Raw genomic sequence first — 25,048 nt, 5'->3', positions numbered from 1 at the left:
TATAATCTTTATAAAAGTGAAAAATATTTAATTTTAACATGTAATTTCTGGTAAAATATTTCATTACTTTATATAAATCACTGGCCCCCTTTATGAATAAAAGACCTCAGTTATAGTCTTAAATTTTAAAAATATATTTGCAAACCTTATAACGGTAATAGATATTTTTTTAAACATATGATTTAAATGTAGTACATTTTAGAATTAATATAACAATTTCAAATATAAAAAAATGAATTTCCTTCTTTACGTCATTTGTTGTCTATTTTTTTATACAATATTTTCTTACTTTTCTACATAAATTTCCCTTTTCTTACAAATTATATATAGAGATCCTAATGATATATTATTCCGTTCTTCTCTTTCCACTTAATTTGGAGACATTGCATGTAGAGTAATGTAATCCTACCAGACCGAAGTAAGAATGACATAAGTATATACATACTCTCGTGTAGGAGTCGAACCCGCAACCGTCGTGATCTGTCAGTTTAACGATGGGTCTTTGATATTTTTTTACTTATCCAGCTTGTTGTATAGCAAGTTGCTGGTTCGCTATCGTGGTGGGAGTCGCCACACTGAACGAAGTGATAAAAACATTAACAATAGTGATGAGAAATACGCCTAACACTGTCATATTGTTGATTTTATTTGCGATGCACATGTGTTTCTGGTCGTTGACGTCGTAACGGCTGTTTAAAATTAGACCTATTCCAACTGCAATCTGAAAAAAATAATTATATTTTTTAAATTATTTTTTATCTTTATGCATTTTTGATTTGTTGTATAAAATTACTAACCGTCGGTCCTTCCACTACTAGTGTGCACTAGTACCACTACACTAACCATTGTTTATTTTATAGTAAAGCATTTTAATGTAGTCACTATAAGCTAAGGTAACTATTATTATAGCGAAATCTAAAACCACGTCAAAAAAGGTAAAAGAAGATGAGAGCATGGTCTTATATCTCTTTCGAGCATTCAATTCGATTTGAGCATGTTACGTATAAGGTAGTCGTGGTTCAGCAGCATAGCGTTCGACTGTGAACGCGACGGTTGTGGGTTGAATCCTCACTCGGGAAGATTAATTATTTTCTTTCTCTCGTTCTGGTAACAAAATAAAGCGCCACTAAACACGTAGTGTATCGAAAGTTTAGCGGTCCGCGAGGAATTAAGTGTTTTAACACTAAGTTCCCTAAAAGCGAGATACAGCGTGAAGCTTACGAAAAATATTATCAAGTTATTTAATGTAATAGCTAAGATAATAATTCCTACAAAACATTTGAAACAGCTTACCTGTAAAACAATGCTAAGAGATATAAAAATCAAACTAGGATAATAATAAGGGTGGGTTATAGAAGATTCCAGAACGTATCGTAGTTGGTTAGCATTTGCTGACAGTAACGCGAGGTCCATCATTCCTTGCGCCAGATTTTTCTTCTGTTGATATGTATTTACGTCTGGTATTGACTAAAAAGAGAAAAGACCTTTTAGATGAGAATTAAAAATAAGTAATTAATAAATTTTATATTCCGTATAAAAAAAATTTTTCAGTCGCAGGTGTTGCTTGAAAATTATGTTATAGGTACCTTTTGATCGTGCCTAACGTGCCTTGTCGATTTTAATAATTGTTCTTGTGTGTTATTCATCACATTATTTTGGATCAAAATATTTAAGTGGCAAATAAGAAATAATCTTACCCCTGGAATCATAGGTGAGCCGGGACGATCGTCAACACCGAACCTTGGTCCGAGACCATTGAAATCTGTAATATTATATATTGCTTATTAGTACACAACTGATGAAGTAGAGAGAAGTTTGGTGCCAAGAAACTCCATCTGGTTATCTAAATTTTAATGTTTTTTTTAGTATTACCTAAGTACAATTTGATTATTGACTTGGGCTTTCGTGGCATTAGGTGGTGACTGAAAAACGCGAAGATTGTGGGTTCCATTGCCACTCGGCGTAAAGAAATATTTATTATTTTCCACCACTCAAAACTCGTTGTTTCAACAATTCGGTGGTAGGGACCGAAGTGTCTTAACCCTCTGATCCCAGGTTCTTTGCCTTCCCTGCTAAGTACGGGTTGCAGCGAGAAGTTATTAAAAAAAATAATTTGATTATAAAATTGAATGAAATATTATCTGTGGCTATAGTCTTTATAATTATTACCTATTCTGGATTTCCGATATAGATACAATACATATTAGGTACCTACACCTACATACATACATTAAATATATATTATTTAGACCGAAAGTAACTTGACAATGCGAAATGTTCGCCAAGTTAAGATAGCTTATAGTAAAAGATAACTTTTAGATAAAGTAATAGTATAAATGCTAATTATTCGTAACAAAGGCGGAAATACGCCAATACCATACCATATACCTACCTAACATAATAAAATTATTCTTTGAACATGCATTTATGCAAACATGCAGTATGAAGAGTTAAGGTCGATTCACATTTTATATGTAACTAGCGATTGCCCGCAATTTCGTTTGTGTTTATAGTTTTATACCTTACTATAAAACGTAAAATCCCGTTACCGTAAGTAAGTAAATTTAAGCGTTCTACGCCGTGAAATTACGGGTGAAGGTACGTTGTCTGTCAGTCACTGAGTTGATATCGGAAAAGTTTCATATAAAAATTAACTACAGGAAGAAAATTAAATTTTATTTTCATTTTTCTGCTCTAATAAGACAAACAGCAGGTTTAGGCCCCGCCGCGTCTATAACCCCTCTTTTTAAATCGTCTGTTTAAAACATAATCTCACAACCATAGAATTACTAATGAAGAAAATCCTAAATAAAAAAACAATATAATAATGTTGACGAACTTATATTAAGTAATATCGGTACTATATTTAATGTGAATCGACCTTATATTAATATTGTTAGTAAGTAGTCAGTCTTTTGTTCTATTATATAAAACTTATAAGGTAGAGTAAGTATATATCTTACATGCATAAAGATAATTAATGTAGTAAATATATAATATTATATACATAGATAAATGTCATGCTATTTAAAATATGTAAAGCTCGAAATTAAAATAATAAATAAATAATTATTTTTATATAATATCTATTAATATTTTATTTTAAATAAAATATTTTGAAATAAAGTTATACATAATAATATAGATATAATAATAGGCCTTTTAATTTTTGATTTTTGAACATCGTTACATGATTTTTAAAAAAATCGGCATTATGTATTTTATTATAAGATCTGTCAAATTTTTAATCCTAGGAACGTTAAATTCCTTAAATTTCTCTTTTTGTAAATAAGTTTACTATCTTATAGTTATTTCCAGCTTTACTTAATAAATTGGTATGCGTTGCATGCTTCCTTTTTAGCTCAACAAAAAACTAGAGTCGACCGTCTACCATTGAACGTAGTAATCGTGAGAAAACCTGATAGGTATAATGACATTATACTTGTTACCTTTTCAAAACAAACAATATAAATAAAAGATATTTAATTCTTTGCTTTGCTTCACGTTTTATGTATGTATAGGATTTATAATTTGTATGAAGTCCTTTTAGAATATAATATAGTTTAAACATTGGGTTGTTTTGGTGGCTCAGATTTAAAAAAAGGCACATAAAATTATTAATTGATATCGATAAGTAAATCCTATACATGTCAGTGTAGATGTTGAAGCAAAAATGGCCTTAAATTATATGTAATTTTACCTTAAATATGAAGTAATTTTAAAAGCGTAGTCTATATCGAACCATTTATATTCTGATATATGTTTAAGACATATAATTTTAAGTTAAATACATGCGTAAATGAAAGATAAGTCTTGCATATTTAGTAAGAGACCGAGAGAACTTATGTGTTGGTCTCAATTTACATTTAAGGAAACAAAAATAATTCATTAATCTGTTTTCCTCAAAATATAGTATTAACATAAATAAATGTTATATAATGGCGCGTTAAGTTTGTTTGAAACTGGTATGAAATGAAAATTAATGTACTTATATATATATATATATATATAACCACGGTAACCGTTTAATTACACCTTACAATCATCGCTAAAAGAGAAGTTCTGCTCAAATTGATATAGATAATGTACCTACTTATTTTATTAATTAATGTGGAATTTTAAATATTTCTATTTTCGCATTTTCCTTCTAAATAGGCCAATTTTGCTTCAACATTTGATATTTAGTCCCTAATTCCAATCACCGTAAGGGTAGTCGGTCTCGTCCGTCGGCGGCCATTTACCGTCAATGCCGACGTCGCCGTCGCTGTGGTGCGGGTGCCCGTTGGAATGATCCTCGGAACCCTCTGGCTTCGTTTCATCGTCTGGGAAATAAGAAAATGAAATAATATTTTATTGAGATCAATCGTAGCGCAGGAGCACAAAGTTTAAACGCTACTGATTGTGGGTTCAATGCCCACTCGAGGAAATGAAATATTTATTTAAAATGTATGCTTTAAACGGCTTTGAGTTCTGCCACTCAGCCCGTAATGCCTCCAGAAATTTTAAGGCGGAAAGTGGGGAACGGAGTGCCTATACACTAAGTTCGCTCTGCCTACTATGTTGTGTGCGGAATACAGCGTGAAGCTGATTTAATTTGACTTTAAATAATATTTAACTTTTATAATAGGTATATGTTAATATAAATTTGTTTACAAACCTACATATGCATTGTCTTGTAACATCAAAAGATATAATTGTTATATTGTATCAAACGACCTTAAAAAATAAAAACATTGTTCCTAATAAATTTCAATGTATCTTATTCGAAATGATAACATCTGTGTGAATTTGTATCAACAATATATTTTATGTAGGTACCTACTATGACACTTGAATATAATCAACGTGTATATAACAAAACATCTAATAAATATATTATTTTCAATTAAATAAGATACTCAATACTAGCGCAGTCCCGCAGTTTCGCCCATTTAAACTACACAATTATTCTTTTACTAATCGGAATTATGTGTTTTCATAATAATATCATTTTAAAGACAATTTACATTGTAAAATTAAAGTTTCAATCGATTCAAAGAAACAGTTATGTCACAGCAATTTAGTCGAACAAAATACTTATTATATTAATATAACTTTTTCATTTATGAATTAGTTAAAACACATATCAACATTACATTGATAAATGGCCCCAGTGAGAATGTTTCTCATATACCTTCTATGTACAGTCAGTTATTACTTTTACTATGTGTATTTTAATTTAATAAAAAAACAATTTTATTAAATAAATTTATATTTATTATCTGTATAGATGCACTTTATTAATTAGGCTATCAAAAAGGATGCGGTGGACGTGGTTATGATAGCATATTCTTTATCACTAAAATATATACAGGGTGGAATTGTCAGTGCCACTTTAAATGAAACCACAGTTTTAACTACTCTATAAAAGCCTATAATTCGGAAAAAAATAATTCTCAAAAATGAAAAAGTTTTTTTTTCAAATAAATAATAAAATTATCATTTTAAAATGAAACGCCATTTGTAAAGTATAACATAGGCACGCACACACTCACCTGTCAAAGCGGCAACGTCGCATACGTATGTGTGCGTGACACGAAATACAGGTATGGATAAAAATCGTGAAATGAAAAAAAAATCCTACGTCCAAACCGTTGAGGTACTTTGATTATTTTTTTTAATTCTGGGTTTGAAATATTTTACCCTATATGCAGTTTCAGTAAAAGAAGCGCTGCCTCTTCCACCCTGTATAATTATGTTTGAAAAACTATAATTATATAATAAATTGTAGGTACATGTCAACTGTGTGTAACTTATGAACTCTTATCTAAAATGAATGTTTTTTTTTGCTGGCAGAATCTAGAGTTGCTTGTGTACCGGGATACAAAATAAAAGTCAAAAGTCATCACAAAATGATTATTATTTTTTTATATAGGGTGGAACAGTGTCTCACCGTCTGTCTGTATTGTAAACGCGACAGCTATGGAATCGATTCCCACTCGAGGGAATAGAATATTTTCATTTCCTCGCTCTGCTAACAATACCAATCGCGGTGATGAGTTCCATAATACATATATTAAGCTATGTCTCGAAAATAAAGCAGCACTTGGCGTACGGACTGCGACGCTATGTACCCTCGACCTACCCTGGTACAAGCGGGATGCAGCATCACATATGATTACAAAAATAACGAAATAATATTCCGAAATGTAGGAATTACCTTTTAAATCTTTTCCTGGATCAGTTAAAATTGTTGACTTCAAAATTTCAATTAGTAGTTTTCCTCTTATAATTTATATTTAGTTATGTAAAGTTGATTAAAGTAGGTTTTTTTTTGTAGTTTCCTGTGCATAAGTCATTGTTTGCACAAATACGTAAACATTTGTTATTCCTGTGTCTCTTGCGGTTAATATAGCGAATTTAATATTGATAGTGCAAAAGCCGCTTCTCGTTGTTATTTAACTTTGACATATGATTCATGAGAAACGCCTTGGACTTTATATGCTTTTATAACTCAGTATGTTTAAAATCGGTTTTAGGCTGTGTCCCACACACAGCAGGGTAGAAGAAGCTAGTGTTAAAACACTTCGTTCTTCATTTTCAGCCAAATTCCAGAGGCCTTGGGTGAGTGGCGGAACTCAAAGAGGCGCTTTGCCTCGAAAGAAATGAAAATATTAATTTAATAAATATTTTCAATTTCTCGAATGGGGATCGAACCCACAACCGCTGACGAAACTCCCCTCTTCGCTTTCCGTCAGCACTGACACCGCACTCTACAAAAGAAGCTTAAAAAATATTTCTATACGTAGCTGCGGTTATAATTTTCTTATATCTAACCTGAGTTGCCTTCATGTACGTTTGGCTTATTATTGTTAGGCTCCAGCAGTCCGTCGTCGATGCCCGGGTACGGAGTCGCCTCGGTCGGGACTTCATCGTCTAAGTCATCAATTTCTGGGCCTGTAATTATTATAATATTAAAAGCTTAACCCAACGTAACGTAATTATTTATTTTACGTGGAAAATTGGGAACAGAGTGTTCTTCATCTAACATGTTATACGGAATAAAATTAAATAAGTAAATGTGGTTTAGTCTACTGACCGGCAAGTGGAGGCTTTGGATGACCTTTGTCTGGTTCCAACAGAGGTTGTGTGGACGGCGCTGTCTCCGTGTCGCTCTCCGCGTTTTTATGCACTGACTATAACAAATAAATAGAAATATTAGAGAGTTTACCCACGTTTTGGAAGTGAACGATAAGTATAAAACGGAATGTCTAATGTGTGTGTCGCCAGCAATGGCAACACGCATGGGCAGACTCGACCGGATTATTACCACCCCCGGCATTTAAAACTGGCGTTAAGTAGTGGCTTTATGCCACTGCGTTGCGCACTAGGGAATGCCGGGCTCCGGAGCCCAACCCCCACCCCTCCCTAGAATATGAAAGCGGCACTTAAAGAGAAACTACCCCAGGAGGGTACCAGCTCCGGTGCTGGAGAATCCCTCCCTGAGTCCTCAAACTCAGGCTGCCCTTCGAATTCTGGGGAGGGCACAGTACCGCGCACAAGTCAAATTCGCAAACAAGGCAAAGGAGACGTACGCTCCACGGCAACCCCTTCCACACTAAACGTGGACTTCTGTAACATCAGGGGTCTTCATTCCAACCTGAATGCCGTCCACCACCATCTTGAGACGGCACGGCCGGCCTTGTTATTTCTGACGGAGACTCAAATTATCCGACCGAGTGACACAGCCTACCTCCAATACCCCGGCTACAAAATTGAACACAACTTTCTGCCTCATGCCGGGGTCGCTGGGTTCGTAAGGGAGGACCTAAGTTTCCGTCGTCTTGCAAATTTTGAAGGTTGGGACCTGTCAACTATCTGGCTCCGCGTTGACTCGGACGATCGTACCCGAGTCTACGCATGCCTTTACAGGTCCCACAGTGGCAATGCAGAAACGGATCGGCTCATGGAGCACATGCAATCGGCCATCGACGATATGCTCTCAAAGATCCCCTCTGCTGAGGTCGTGATACTTGGCGATTTTAACGCGCACAATGCCAGTTGGCTTGGATCACGCACCACCGACCACGCGGGGTGGGCCGTTTTTGATCTTGCTGTGGCGAATGGATTGTCCCAATTGGTTGAGTCGCCCACGCGACTCCCGGACGTGGACAACCACAATGCCTCCTTATTGGACCTTCTGCTGACTTCACATCCGGAACAGTACCAGGTTGCCGTCGATGCTCCTTTGGGGTCTTCTGACCACTGCCTGGTACGGAGTGTCGTGCCCATTAAGCGCAGCAGTCGCAGAACACCCGCAACTCGTCGCGTTTGGCACTACAAGTCAGCAGATTGGGATGGGATGCGTACATTTTACTCATCCTATCCCTGGGGACCGGTTTGCTTCTCTTCTGATGATCCTAGTACTTGTGCCGCTGCTGTTGCCGACGTGGTTCTGCAGGGCATGGAACTTTATATTCCTAGCACTGTAGTGACAATCGGTGGCAAGTCGCAGCCTTGGTTTGATACGTCTTGCAAGCTTGCTTGCATATCAAATCTGGGCCAAGGCACTGGTTACTAAGGATCCGAAGGTGAAAGCCTCAAAAAGAGAGTATAACAGGGCCTCTAGGTTCTTTAAGCGGCAAATTGCCAAGGCAAGGTCCGAGCATATCGCCAAAATCGGCGAGAAGCTTGAGAGCTACCCGTCCGGAACTCACCAGTTTTGGGCGCTCTCAAAGGCGGCACTCGGCAACTTTAGCCAGCCTTCGCTTCCACCTTTACGCAAGGGGAATGACATCTTGGTCCATACGGCGAAAGAGAAAGCCGATCTCCTGGGCGCTCTCTTTGCCTCGAACTCGACTTTGGATGACCAAGGATCAACGCCGCCGACCATTCCGCGGTGCCAGAGCTCAATGCCTGAGGTTAAGTTTAACCAAAAAGCTGTAAGGCGAGCTCTGTCCTCTTTGGACATCCATAAGTCGAGCGGGCCAGATGGCATCTCTCCCTTAGTGCTCCGTTCTTGTGCTCCTGAGCTGACACCGGTGCTAACGCGTTTGTTTCGGCACTCTTACTCAGTCGGCGTAGTCCCAGATTCATGGAAGAGCGCTCTTATCCACCCGATCCCGAAGAAAGGCGATGGTTCCGATCCATCTAACTACAGGCCTATTGCCATTACCTCCCTACTCTCAAAAGTCATGGAGAGCATCATCAATAGCCAGCTCTTGGTTTATCTAGAGGATCACCGATTGATTAATGACCGTCAATATGGCTTCCGCCATGGTCGCTCAACCGGTGATCTTCTGGTTTACCTTACCCACCGTTGGGCTGCGGCTATCGAAAGCAAGGGAGAGGGCCTGGCAGTTAGTTTGGACATGGCGAAGGCCTTTGATCGAGTGTGGCATGGGGCGCTCCTTGCTAAACTTCCATCCTATGGGCTTTCCGAGAATTTATGCAGGTGGATCGCCAGGTTTCTCACTGGGCGCAGCATCAAGGTCGCTGTCGACGGTTTTTGCTCCAACCATATGCCCGTGAACGCAGGCGTTCCCCAAGGCTGCGTGCTGTCCCCCACGCTGTTTCTTCTGCATATCAATGACATGCTGGAGGATCCTAGCATTCATTGCTATGCAGATGATAGCACGGTGGACGCTGTTTACTCCGGCCGCGCAAGTCTTTCTCGGGAAAACGCTGAACAGTACCGAAATAAACTTGTGTCTTCTGTTGAGGCATCCCTCGAGAATGTCTCTTCATGGGATGAAAAGAACCTGGTCCAATTTAACCCCCTGAAGACACAGGTTTGCGCGTTAACCACAAAAAAAACCCCATTTATCGTATCGCCAGTCTTTCAGAACACTCCCCTTTCAGCCGCGCCCAGTATCAGCATATTGGGCCTTAATGTTTCGAGTGATTGCCAGTATCGCGATCATCTGGAAAGCAAGGCCAAGTTGGCCTCGAAGAAACTGGGGGTCATCAATAGAGCGAGACGGTACTTCACGCCAAAACACCGATTGGCCCTATATAGGGCCCAGGTTCGGCCACACATGGAGTACTGTTCTCATCTCTGGGCTGGTGCACCCCAGTATCAGCTTGACCCATTTGATCGCATACAACGTAGAGCTGTTCGAATCATTAAGGACCCAGTAAGCTGTGAAAGGCTTGACACTTTGGCTCTGCGTAGAGACGTCTCCTCGCTGTGCGTTCTCTATCGCATTTATCATGGTGAGTGTTCTGAATTTTCTAACCGCACAGCACGTCACAAACTTAAATATCATCCACACCATCTGGATGCGTGGCACTCCACTACTGTGCGGTTTCGTAGGAATTTCCTTCCACGCGCCACCGAACTGTGGAATAGCCTACCCGCGGCAGTGTTTCCAGGTCGGTACGATATGGGTACCTTCAAAAAGCGCGTCTATCTCCACCTCAAAGGCCGGCAACGCACCTGTAGCTCCTCTGGTGCTGCACGGGGTCGTGGGCGGCGGTGATCATCATAGGATGACCCGAACGCTCGTTTGCCTTGTCCTTTTTCCATAAAAAAAAAAAATAATAAAAAAAAAAAGAAGATAAAAAAATTAATAAAATGTCAGCATTTTATTTTTAAATTTTTCGCGAATGGCTAACTATTGGTAAATATCATGTCATGTTTTAGGCCAAGGTTTTACAATTCAGTGAATCAAATTGCATTGGAGTATTATCATTCATTTATAATTAAATTACTGTTGCATTCTACTGCAGTTAGGGGTTTCCCTTGGGTACATCAGTACATGTAAGTATGACTCAGATAGCATGGACGGACTTTAAAAAAATACACTGATTGTAAAACGATATGGTGCGTGGGAAGAAATATGGGATTTTTTATTTATCTCGTTTATAAATTAATTAGGGTTCCTAATAATTCATATAGAATCTAGTTGCCGTTCTTTATACTCTGTTTATTTTATACGATAAATACGAAAATGTTTAAAATATAGTAGTTGAGAATTGAACTAAGAAATAATCCGTTTTCCCAATATACAAGAATTGAGAAGGAAGTACATAACAATGCCATTTACATCTCATATAGCAGACTAAGCAAACAGAACTTAGTGTTAAGACACTCACTACCACGCTTTCTGCCTAAATTCGAGATTCGAGATATTGCGTGTGGAATGGCGGAGCACAACGCCACCCAGTGGCGGACTAACCCCGTCGGAGGCCCGGGGCGGTGTCGTTGAATGAGGCCCCTCGACATCCACCCCCCCCCCCCTCTTCTTCGAGATAAAAAGGCGAATTGGGATAACAAAAGAAGCTATCATCCGTGTAAATAACGTATGGAAGAAAAGAGAAATTTGTATCAAAACCGAAATAAGAATGTTACGAGCACTGATTCCTATTACTACCATTCGATAGATAGGTACAGGTGGAGGCAGATCATCTGCTCTAGATGAAAAACCTGATCACTCTCAAATTCATTGTAAATTTCTACAAGATTATCTAGGACTACAGCCAGAGCGTCATCTGAAGCTTCCATCATAAGCTTAGTTCCAATATAGATAATAATTTATCATCTACGAACTAGACTATATATATAGACTGAGATCCCAGGACCCTAGTAGACCTACGTCATTTTAGTAAAGCTGAAATTTCGAAGATTACTAGTCTAATAAGTAGGTAAGAGTGTATGCGTGCTTACTAACTTGTAAGTGAGGCCCTTTCAAAGATTGCGCCAATTTAAGGTACATGCTCACCTACGTTAAAGTAAAAACGCTCGTATTTAAATATATTTTTGAGAAAAATGTAAAAAAAAAATATTATAACCCTGGTACAACCCTTTACGTAGGCTTTACTCTGGCCAGACGTCCTAAAGATTGTTTAATATTGGGACAAAATACGTATACTTCTTTTACTTCTTCTTGGCATTAATCCCGTGCTGAGGGTTCTTTTGGAAGAACATATTCGCGATGGCCAGATCAGATGCATTATAGGTTCTCAGAATATTTTCTCCCTCTGTATTACGAAGTCAGTATCTAAAACCCCCGTGAACATGTTCATACGGCTCAGCACTGACTGACGTTTCAAATCTTCCCCAACAACAAACAACCATTTCGGTAGACGGTATAGCAAGTAGAACCTCTTCATTCTGCTTTCAGAATGACTCTTTTTTGGACACGCTAGAGCCGGCCTGCGGCGCATAGGCACTAATTTAGCTTGTGCTTTGTGTAGTTACGCCTTCAATCAGCACCCTTATACGCATCAAGCTATTGCAGCGACCATCAGCTTCAAGAAGCCAGTTCTGAAGCTCTTCAGAAAGAACTACTGCCACACAGTTTTTACCTGAGGGTGACCCTGTCCGTTATTGCGAGGCTTATTGCCCTTCCGGCAAGCTTCCTGGAGGAAAGCACACTGGACCCGAAGTCTTATAAGTACATCTGCGAGTTCTCTGCGTCGTCCGGTTAGAGAGCCAATATTCCACGTTGCAAAGCGGAGTTTCTGTCAGGGTACTAGCGTTTTAAGCAGTGTTCGTACTTGACACGTTGTTGCGTTCCATATTAGCGGCGGATGGCGGTTTTTAAATGGAGCAACTGCCATTTGACTTCCAAAACCACTTTGAAAAATTACGCTATAATTTTACATATATTATTTATGGACTATTTTAAGACCCCTTATAAGCACCTAAACCGATCTGATCGCTCAATCATCCTCCCAGATAGAGATGTACCTTTATTTTGCGCTACTTCTGGAAGGGCCCCACTTTCAGGTTAGTGAGTACACAAACTTTTATAAAATGACGTCGGTCTGGAGGCCCTAGGAACTTGAAGTAAAAAACTACGAAACTGGAACCACATGCAACCTAAATGGACATTAGAAAAATAAAAGTAATTTTAATTAATATAATGTAAGCTACCGGTACAGGCTGCACTAATCCCTGTACTTATTTGTTTATTAGAGGCCCCCTCCAACCTCAAACTTCCTGTTAAGTAGATACTATGCGTTTTTTCAAGGGTGTATTTAGGATTTGATCAAGGGAATTTGCACCGACACGAGGCCCGGGGCGGACCGCCCCCCCCCCCCCCCCCCCTTAGTCCGCCACTGACGCCACCCAGTGTCTTACATATCCGTTTCTTTTAGAATTAAATTATGTCTCCTATCACATTGTGCCTTGGTGCAGTGAACAACTTTTTTCTTAGAATAAAAGGAATAAATTAGAAAAATTACATAATTTCCAATTTAATTGCGAAGGTACTTTGATAGAGGTCAATAACAAGGGAAAAATCTATGACATTATATAATGCATTTATAATACCTCGTAGTAAACTGCACATTATATGTCTAGCACGTATTCGGACTGTGTTTATAAAAACATAGTCGAGCGTTCATACTAGAAAAACCACCCGAAGAGGAAATACCAACTAATAAATTCCATTGAAAGTAATTTAAACTCATAACTATTACTTTTAATCATATACCTATATCTCAAATTGTATATTATGAAAGTGAAGAGTTTATATGGTTAAGTGTACTAATCTCAGGAACTATTGGATAAATTAAAATAATTTTGTAGTGTTCAATACTACATTTATTGAGGAAGGCACCTGCACCAGAGTTACATCGGGCACTTTAAATAAAAATAAAAGATAAAAGACCTTTAACTTTTACTGGATTTTCTACTCTAATTCCAAAATCATTATTGTAAGACATTCCGACGTGGCTAACCAAATGTGGATAAGATATTATAATTCAGTTTGAAGATCTTATTTTTTATCTTCGGAATCCACCCTTTAAACATCCTAGTGAAGAATGTTACACCGTTTATAATATTTTAAATACCAACAAAACAAACAGCAAAAGTATTTATGCATGCCTGGAGAACTTCAGTTGTTTTTATAAAATTTTCTTATTTTTAACACGATTAAAGTTTTAAGAAAATCCATAATTTTTTTTACAACCTAATTATTATATTTATTTAACAGTAACAAGTGGTTTTTAATTTATTAATTGTGTTATGTGGTTTAACTAGCTTTAAACTGTATCTCACACATAGCATGACAGACAGAAGGAACATGGGAACCTACTACTAGCATTGCGTAGCCCATTAGTTACTTCTGTTCCTCTCTTGCCGCTCAATTCTTGAGTCCCGCCACTCAACACTCAATGCGGAAAATGGGAATAGTGGGTCTTAGCACTAGATTCTCTCAGCCTTCCTTGCTGTGTGCAGGGTAGTGTGATGCTCGAGTCCCTAGATTTATAAATTACAGTAATTGCAAGCCGCCATGATCGTCCAGCGACTGCATTGAGTAATAAGCAGCTAAACGTTAAAATACAAAATTATTCATTATTAAAGAATTACATAATTAAAATATGAGTCACACTCGCAGTGTAAAACTCAACCAGACATTGGTTTTATTAAGACAATTAACCCATTATTAATTCTTTGAGCAATTTTAATCGCAGTGCAGTTGAGAAGTGTGTTATTGCAAATATTCACAATGGTTGTGGGTTCGATTTCCATTTGTAGCAATTTGTATAATATAAGTTCCGTCATTCGGAGAGTGGCAGTGGAGCTTGATAACACTAAGCTGCAACATCTGCATGCATTATAAAAAGTACTTATTACACAAACGAATGATTTATAATGTAAAACTAAGCCATTATGTGTAACCTAATTAATTATCACTATTTCCTTAAGGTATACTAAGGGAAATAAGTAAAGCCTCACTAATGAAGCTGTAGTTTTCTCATGAGTAATCGAAACAGCTATGAGTTACATATGATGCAATGATCTGTAAAAGGCTTTGCGTAGAGACTCCTCGTTGTGCGTTTTCTACCGTATTTATCATGGGGAGTTTTCTGGGGAACCGTTTGACCTGTTACCTGCCGCCGAATTCTCTAACCGAAGAGTACATCACAAACTTAAATATCATCTACAGTATCTAGAAACATGGCACTCCATTTTAGTGACAAATCACTTTTCTCTATTAACATCCATGTTGTATATTATAAATTAAATAAATTAAAAAGCGCTCGATACAAAAATCTCTAAAATTTTAACACCACTATCTTTCTAAATATTCATCGAGGTCACTACATTAACGCCAAGCATGATACCTCTGCTATACGTGGATGAAGGATTGGATATCCTACAGATTCTAAAGGATAGTGCAGTATTAGTTTTTAAAAGGACAGGATACAAATATTAAATTGATCAGACCAGGGATAGCTGCTGCATCCTTTTGATAATGAGAAATCTGACAATTTTCAAACAGCTGAACATACATATTTCGTTAAGTCATGGCTAAGAACACTCTTGGTTAAGTCGCCTTTCAAACAAAGAAACTCAATCAAAATCGGTTCATCTTACATCTGTATATCGTCAAATTTACTTTAAAAACCCTGTGTTTTCGTCGAGGATTGCAAAAGGATGTATAAATAACACTTTGACGTTTGTTCTGAACCCACTATCATGAGATAAGTTTTAAGTTCTCAAGAGCGCCTTATACCCATTATCTTATGGTAATTAAGATTAATACTTGTTGTTTATATCGTATATTTAACAGGGTTTTTCTTACGCCTCGGTAAGTGAAGATAATTAAACTTAAACTCATTTAAACATTGTAAATTCCATTGTTATGTTATTTATAGAAAATACACGTTTGTGTAATTAACATAAATATGATTTAAGAGTGTCATACTTCGGATGTGTATCTGTGACTAGGAATGTATTTAAAGACGTATAAAATGCGTGTAGTAGGATAAGTATTTAAAGACTGCACTGGCTTCTAATAAATACTATTTACTATAGAGTCTATCGAGGCAACTGAGGAAATGAAAACTATTTAAATACAATTATGACGTTCGATGAGACTCGATCCCACAATCATCATGTTTTCAGTACGCTGTAGCACTGCACCATGATAACCTTAAAGAATCGCCTGGTGACTGAAACAACTGGATCGAATTAAAAAAATATTTTTGTTTCAGATAGTTTAGTTATCGAGAAAGATTATAGTACTTCATGATAATAGTTTTTATGTAACCCACAACACAACGCACCCAACTGATTAACTGATTACCAAGGTAACACTGATTACCTTACACTCTTAGAAAATGTCATGTATTATACGTAACTCTCAGTTATTACCATCTGGCCATGGCCTAAAGAGGTGAATCGACATATAAAAGCTAGATATCTAATTTTCCTTATCAATTACCTAAGCATTATACAGTTTGTAGTGCCCTTTTTGAAATTAAATAATAATTTGTGACGTTTGTTACACTAGGAGGTTTTAAGGAAAAAAATATCATAAAGTAGGTACCTATCATTGTACTGATGCGTTTAATATAGTAATGGCCGCGTCATAATATTGCTCCCGCGTAATTGAGTCATTAATAAACTTTACCTACAACTGTCTAAGGGATTAGCGAGAATCTATATTATTTTAAAATTTTAACATATAGCTATACGCTGTAACCTGCATGTAGCGGGGACGGCAGAGGGAACCTGGGAACCTAAAAACCTAGTAGTCACTTCGTCGAATTCTCGAGGCATTACGTGTTCAATGGCGGTATTCAACGCCACGCTTTACCTCGTTATCAGCAGGAGAAAATGAAAATATTCAATATTTCACCCCCCATATAAAGAAATAGGTACCTGTGTACTGTGTCACGGTAACAAAGGAAAAACGTAAATCATTAATTGTTGTTTCTTTATTTACTTGTATTAATTAATTATATCTAATTTGCAATGTCCTCACAAGATAAGATAATTTAGACGAGGTCAAGAGTAGACGAATTTGTGTCAGACCAAATAGTCGTTAGCCTAAATACTTAACTATATCGGTTAGTGAGAATTGAGTGCATTTGTATGCAATTTTTGGTCATATTGATGTAGGTACTATTTTTTATGTTATGAAAGAAACTGACAGAAATGACTTGTAAGAATGTACTGATGTGATCTTTTAAGTTTTTTTTTTTTAGTACAGTAGGGAATCTAGTGTTAAAACACTCTGTTCGCTACATTCCGCCAAATTCGAAACATTGCGTATTAAGTACCGGAACTTAACGCCACGCTTTAAAAGCATTTTATCTTTTTTATTATTTACTACAGACTCCTCCGAGGCTTCGCCCGCTTGAGCTAAATAATTACTAATCTGCATTACTTTTGTTTTGTAACAATAACATCATAACATCATCATCAATATTTCAACCTATATTGAAAAATAAAACAGCCAATTCTATAAAACAGTTATTTATAGCAATTTTGTCGAACACCACTCTTTAAAATGGTATAACTTTTTTATTTGTAAACCGATTTAAGATTTAACGACCAGACCCATCAGTTACGATTTTATTATAAGTAGATATATTCTTTCTGACCATTAATGATAATGAATTTGAAAGTAGGAGAACTTTCAAATGATTAAGAACATGTGTTAAGTATTACGATGCAGACGTGACGTGTATTGTATGGCGTGACGTCCTCTTGTCGTCTTGCCAAAATCATTAGTCGTGGATTTTCCTCGAAGAAAACGTACAGATTTTCTCTTTTAACAATTTTCCTGGTCGGCAGAGAGTTATTAAGGTCTCAGCGGAACTGCCTTTCGAATCCGTGGAAACTTCATGTAGGACTGATACTACTGAGATTTATATGTGCTTGTAAAGGCTTTATTAAATAAAGAATATCTTGATTTTAAGGAGCAACATGATATTTGTGTTTTTTTTTACTATTTCTCATACTTCCATATATCCCACATACAGAAGAGTAGACTGACCTAGTGATGATATACTCAATTTTATTGAGGGATGGAACCCAATATCGTGACTTGAATAATTAAAGTGTCTAGTTTAAACTTATTCCCCTAATTGAAAATTGAACCTACAATTATTGATAACATCAAAACTAATTAAAAGAAAACATTTTTAAATGGAAGTTCAGATATTACTCCTGAATAGGTAGCGCGAATGAGGAAAGTAATCGTTAAGCGATTGCGGAAATTACTTAACAAGGTCACAACACATATCTTAAAGGTATTTTTTTCTAATAAATAATTTGTATTGCATTTTATATTGGTCAATAGTATTAGTACTGTTTAATGCAAAATATTAATTATTCTTTATAATGTGGGGGTTTTGCTTCGATTCCCACAAAAGATTTTTTGAAGAGATTTTCATTTCCCCGCTCCCGTGCCAAGACACGCGTAGATTTTCACCATTTCAATAAGTGTCTCGAGAATTGATCAGAAAGTGGGGAATGAAGTGTATTTTTCTCTGTGTAGCTTGCTATATACGGGGTAGAGCGTAAGGAATAATTAACGTAAAAAATATAATTAAATGTATTGTGCTGTAGAGAAACAATATCTGCTGTGCAAGCTTCGTTCGCAAAACGATATGCTTAAGAAAAATCATTTCATAATATTTTATAATGATAAGAAATATTTTAAAAATGATTACGCATTCACAAATTTCAATGTAACATGTCTAACGTCGCGTGGGCGGGAGCAATGACCGCGGATACGTACCTGTTTGCTAAACTTTAATAACTGATCTGTCTATAATTGTGTTTCTAATAATCTTTTAAACATATAATCTATCAGCGTAGAAGAATATATTATAATAATGTGTGGAATGGATTTTTATTGGAAAGAATGCTTATATTTAATTGTGTTTTCATTTTCTCTATCATGTTAAATAAAAGGTGGTGTTTGTGAGGGTAACGTAGTGAACAAGATCCTGTCTATCTAAGAGCGATATCGACATTTCTTCTTTTTATCTTATGTGAGGAACGGAGTGTCTTAACACTAGGTTCCCTACCCTACTGTGTGTGGCATACAATGTGAAGCTGATTTTTGATTTTTTATTTCTTAATCATTTTGTTTATTTCACATTTACGCAACGGAAGGTTAACGTCATAAAATATTACTCTTCTAAATATACATACGTTTTGTTTAGAATATTACTAAACACAACTTAACTCAAGATGCTTCGAGAGGCCACTACGCGTATATGACTTGTCAAAAATACGTTACATCTGACTCCTTTGTTAGGTTAATTAGATCCTTTGTTGCCAAATAATAACCAACATTTCTAACGTTACTATTAGAAATATTATTATTTACTATTACTTTAACACATAAAATATTATATAATTGATAATTTGGATAAATTACATTAAAAATATTTAACACCGACACTGTATCTGTAAATGCAAAAGACGTATTGACGTCTTCTTATTATTATACAAAAAGAAGAGAACAGGTCATTAATATCCGGAAATCAAAGATATTTCTCTTTTGCATTCCCTAAATATAAACTATAAATCGAACCCGCACCTAGTATGTGCTACTTTAACACATTAATTGCACCGCGATATCATCACATATCGAAATGTTCATTATATCTATAGCTTTCTCCGTAGCAGTATAACTATACACGTATGAAATGAAACGAGAAAATATTCGCACGAAACGAAATTCTCGATTTAATAAGACTTCATTGTTAAATTAGTTCTACAATTCAAAAAAAGTTATAAAACTACAAAGCTAATAACAAAACATTAAATATTCCATATTTATATTTCTATATAAATATTTATATTTCTATTTCTTCGCTCTGGTGTCGAGGCCAAGCGTGGCGTTGAGTTCCGCCACTCAACATGCAATGCCTCCAGAATTCGGCAGAAAGTGGGGGACGGAGTGTCTTAACACTAGGTTTCCTCAATGTCTCTCAATTTATAGTATAAACATGTAATATGAAGAAGAAAGTGTTTGAATAAAAGTTGTGAGTTTAAATTAAATTTCGTATTATCTTCTTATCTATATTATAAAACAGTAAAAAAAATGTGTCTGTACGTACATATAATATTTAGGTGTGAAATACATAACTAATAGAATATGAATCTGTGATTTTTTGTATATTTCTAACATAATACATAATTATGTGTTTATAATATCTCTATAGCTGGTATAGGCATACTTGTCGTCGCCTGCAATTATTTTCGTGTCCTTTCGTAAGATATAAATGTTGGGTTTTCCCGCTCCTAAGGTATTTCAAGACCCCGAGACCTACACTCCTTAAAATAACTTTGGCATGTAGGCAGGCTAAATGCCAAATTCCAACTTATTAAATCCAGTAATTTAGTCTTTGCGTTAATCGTCATGCCACTTGTTCTTGAGTGTTAAAGATTTTTATGTATATAGATAAAATGCATACATTTTTTGGTGTATTTATTCAACGGACTGAATCGACGTTCTTTCGTGTAAACAGGCCAGACAGGTTTCCTGTTTTTGGTAATGGGGGATTTTAGTGTTCAACAAAAAGTATTCTTATGGTTCCTTGCAGTCTAAATATCGAAGAGATTTTTTTAATGTTAGCTTAAAAAAATTGTTGTCACTTATAAAATCTGGAAATGAAAAGTAAAAGAAAATGAATTGGGCAAAGTATTCAAAAAATTATGGAAACATCGATTTATGCAGTCTTTGAGTAAAAGTGAAAATCTATGGAGAACGGTGTCATGTAACACTAAATTCTCTTTCTTCTGAAAAAGAGAAAAAGTAATAATATAAGCCTCATTCTGTATTCCGCACATAGCGGTTGGGCAAAGGGAACCTAGTGTTAAGACACTTCTGTTTTCCACTTTTCACCGAATTCTAAAAGTGTTTCGTGTTGAGTGGCGGAAATAAACGTCACACTTTGCTTCATTAGCAGAGGGAGAAAAATTAAAATATTAGATACCTATCTAATTTCTTCAAGTGGGAATCCCTGTGCTCCAGGATTACCCTCAATCTAGGAGCTTAATTATAATTAGGGACCAAACAGCCATAACATCAATATAAATCAATGCTTAGTACCTACATTTATAGTATATACTTCCATAAATACTTCCACAGTGAAGTAATGTGTGTTCACGGCCACAGATAATAGAACCTGATCGTTAGAAATGATCATATGATATGAAATTAAACGACGGTACTACAAGCTTTAGAATTTCTAGAAAAAAATAATTAAAATATCACATCAACTCTACTAGTTTCCTTATTTAAAAAACATTTCTTACCGACTGACTTGAATTAGCCTATAATAATAAGAATAATATGCATGAAAAAATTTGACGGTACTTCGATATAAGATCTATGTACAAACAACAGACAGGACCGAATTAGCAGCATATATATTTTCTTTTTTCACCTTCATAATAGACAAATGTATATAAATGTGTAAGTACATATAAGGTGATAAAATTATTTTACATTGAGATGCACTTATCTCTATAGAGTCAATTGAAGATTATTGTAGAATAACAATTAATGTATAAAACAAAAACAAAATAAGGTTATTCTGATAACCTTATTTTGTATTTATTTAAAATCTCGAATTCCAGACAGACGCAACTTAACGCCGCGCATTCCCTCGGTACCAAAGCGAGGTAATGATAATAGTAATTTCCTCGAGTAGGAATCAAACCCATAATCTGTCGCGCGTACACTCACACGTCTGTACCCATTGCGCCATGACTTAGGTTTAGATTTACGTTTTTAAATTTCAGTATATTATTCAAAAAAGTCTGAACCCTTATAGGATTAATTTTTCATCGATCTATCTTGTTTGTCTGTATTTCTGACAAGACGATTCTTTCCAAGATCACGTGAGTATCCATGTATTAATTAAACTAGCCATGTGATTAAGCTCAAATTAATATTGAATATCCAGATCTACTACAGTCGTCCTTGTGCCCTGACTCTCTTTTTTTATTGTATTTACCTACTGTAGTCGACGGTTACAAAAGATACAAAAAGTAAAAGTAAGTAAGTGTCCTTTAGATAAAAATTCTTTAAAAAAACACTAAAATAATAGAAAAATCATCAGAATCTGCATTTATAAACTTAATCAAAATTAGCTACGCCCTTTTTTTAGTTTACCTAATATTGACAAAATGTCGAGAAAAGAGATATTTGAAAAAGTTTTAAAATTATAAGCATTACTTATGGAAACAGAAAAAGTATGAATTACTTACGAATATAGTGACTTGTATGTATATAATTAACTGTATATTACTAACTTAACATTATGTATACATCATTTATAATCATAAAGTATAAAAAACTGACCTTGCCGTGATTCCTCTCATTCATGATGAGCACATCAGGTTGGACCTTCCCCCGAGGGGTTGCTGGCGTCCCAAACACCATCTCCACATCATTCATATTCAAGGGCTTGGGTACATTGTGGGGCTTCGGAGAACTAGTACCATTCATTATGACACACTGACACAAACACACCAATATAAAAATAAATAAACAATATCTATAACAACACGTTTTCTCGACGCGACGGTCGGAACTCTACTGTCAGTCTGTACTCTGTCAGTAACTGAGTACACTGTGGGAGTCAGTACATCGAACTGAACTTAATGAATCTCTAAAAATACCGGTATTACGCGAATAATGTTTATAACACGTTATAAACTATCGGCTTTTATTATTTCGAACGACTCTACAATTTTGCCGGGTTCATTAGTTGTCTCTACATATTTGGTGTGTTTTACAATACAATTATTCATACGTATCCTATAAGTCCCTACAAAAGCTTTTCGTTGCCAAATTAAGTTTAGATACACTTAAACAATAATTTTATTATAATGTTTTCCTTATATTTTATAAATTCCCTTAATTGTATATATACGTATAGGAGTACTTTTAAGGTCATGTTCGCTTAGTCTTATCATTCCTCCCAGTGGCAATCGAACCGACAACCCTGCGCAACGACGACTTCTACTTTCACATCATACTTAAAGAATATTTTGCTTATTTATACAGCAAAAGTGAATCATCTCAGCTAGCTAGAGCGCACGCGGGAAAACCTCAGGCTTCTTGCGTGACGTTTGTATGTATTATACAAGTTGTTATATCTTAAGAACGTCACTTGTTACGCTTTTTTAAAGAATCCTTGAAACTGTAATAAGCAATTTGTATATAGAAAAAAATATAGAAAAAAATAACAGCAAAATATATTCAAAAAGATGCAAGAAGAAGAAGAAGGTTAGAACTTATAATACAAATAAAGGAAAAAATCCGAAAATAAATAAATATTTATAGATATTTCATAATCCTGAAATTGGTACGGAAGCCTCGGTGGGCGAGCCAGACTCGTACTTATCCATTTTTTTTTTATTTAGACAATATGGCGTGTGGTCGCCGGCAAGACAAAGTACTGAATTCGTGCGAAACATTAAATTAGTTAACTATTTTAATTTATGTGACCTACATTACTTCATGATATTTTTAATGGTTCTTGTAGTAGAGAATGTGACTTCTTGTCAACTTGTACCTTCGAATGCTCGACATGGGCATTGACCAGCGTAAATAAACTTACCTTAACTTAAGTCCGCTTCACTCAGTATCCCTAGCGGGGTAGTCAGAGGGAACGGAGCGCCAAATGCTAAGGTCTCTACATACCTCTTTCGTGCTCTCGGGGGTCCTCATGCTTTTTACGTAAGTTCCTCTAGTACCTTGAGAGTATAGAGCGTAGAGGACGAAGATATAAATAGTATAAATAAACAATGTCTAAAGCTAACATTTTATAAATACTTCGAATATTACCTACCTACTTCTACTACATTTAAAAAAATACTTCCCATATTTAAAAAAATATATATTTTAACAAAGAAAATTCCGCTATTGAATTACCGTTGTCTCAATATTGAAATTCTAAATAGCGTTGTGGCGGAGGACGAAAGCGAAAGCTTTTTTAGGTTTCCTAAGTAAAATAAATGAATAATTGTAACAGTAATTTGAACGTAATCAAATTTAAAAAAATATATAACATAAGCCGCAGGAAAAAAGGCTAACAACAAAAACATTGTTGGTAGCATGTTAGTAATAAGCTAATAAGTACGCTACTCAACTTTACTTAATATGTAGTGATTTATCTAATTGTACTCGGAAGTGGTTTTTCCGCAATTTTCATGTCAACTTTAATTATTCTGTGTTTTAAAATATTATATATTGCTACAACTATATTAGAGTGACGTGTGTGCGGAGGTTAGAGTGTGGAGAACGGAATGTGCTGACTTAAGTTCTCACTGCCTATCCTGCTATATACCTACGTGAAAAGAAATGAAAAGGAAAATCAAATCAAATCAGCTTGACGCTGTAACCCGCACACAGGAGGGTAGGCAGAGAGAACTCCTAGGGTTGGGTGACGCTGTTCCCCACTTTTCGCCGCTTTTTTCTAGGCATAACGTGTTGAGTGCCGGAATTCAACACTGGACTTTTTGCCTTGCTGCCAGAACGAAAAAATGAAAATATTCGTAAATAATTAATTTCTTCGAATGGGGATCGAACCCACAACCATCGCGTTACAGTCACACCCTTGTGCCCCTGCGCCACGACGGCTTCTTAATTTCATTTTATTTGAAAATGTTAAAATAATTATCGCATGGCAACGTAATATAACAAACGCCTGAAATAAAAATAGAAGCAATATGCAGTTTCTGCGACGTTGCTTTAAATGCTTAAAAATATCTTCAATACATATTTCTTTTATATTTTAATTAGAAATGGAAATCTTTATTTTAAACTTATATTTATTCGTGAATAAGCGAATTTGATTGTTAAAATTACGCATTTATGATTTAAACAGGCACACACAGGTAGAGCACAGTTTAATTCGAAGATCGGTCAGTTAAATATAGATGAAATAAAACTTAAGAGACTAAATTAACGGTTTAAAAACCTAGACGGTCTTATTAGTTAGGCCACCACTTGTAAAGAAAATGATAACACAAATTATATACAATTAAATTACATAACAATGTGGAATACTTCACCATTTGACGTGACCCAGGCTAATCTTCTCTGCTGCTAATCTTCGCTGCTGTTTTGCGAAAGCGAGTACCAATTACATAGACTTTTTATTGCTAACTGACTGACTTACAAGACTATATTATATCATATCTTTGGGGAATATAAGGGATCACTGAAAGAGAATGTCCTGAAATTCCAACGGAAATCTTAATTGATGAACGGTAAAAGTCGGTTTTATTTCCGCTTTTTGTAGAACCGGAATAAAATCTATTTGAAATTTTATAGAACCACATAGT

The 25,048-nt window shown here is 35.8% G+C and overlaps 1 protein-coding gene across 2 annotated transcripts; it reads right to left on the bottom strand.

Annotated features, from left to right (window-relative positions):
- Window positions 1-113: 113 nt before the first annotated feature.
- NijA (Ninjurin A) lies at window positions 114-22,320 on the bottom strand. 2 transcript variants are annotated; one of them, XM_085198932.1, is made up of 7 exons: window positions 22,056-22,320; window positions 7,079-7,175; window positions 6,817-6,936; window positions 4,203-4,322; window positions 1,698-1,762; window positions 1,294-1,467; window positions 114-721 (listed from the first exon to the last, which is right to left on the bottom strand). In XM_085198932.1, exons 1-7 carry the CDS (start codon window positions 22,200-22,202, stop codon window positions 518-520), a joined length of 927 nt encoding a protein of 308 aa, XP_085055058.1. In that variant the 5' UTR covers window positions 22,203-22,320; the 3' UTR covers window positions 114-517. The 2 variants fall into 2 exon arrangements, with proteins under 2 accessions (XP_085055058.1, XP_085055059.1); XM_085198933.1 differs by having other exon boundaries at window positions 389-721; window positions 4,242-4,322.
- Window positions 22,321-25,048: the final 2,728 nt, after the last annotated feature.

The sequence above is a fragment of the Heliconius melpomene genome, chromosome 16 (genome assembly GCF_056956725.1).
Source record: "Heliconius melpomene rosina isolate 202511_hmr_F chromosome 16, ASM5695672v1, whole genome shotgun sequence".
Taxonomy (NCBI): Eukaryota; Metazoa; Arthropoda; class Insecta; order Lepidoptera; family Nymphalidae; genus Heliconius; species Heliconius melpomene.
This window is presented reverse-complemented; position numbering and strand designations above follow the sequence as displayed.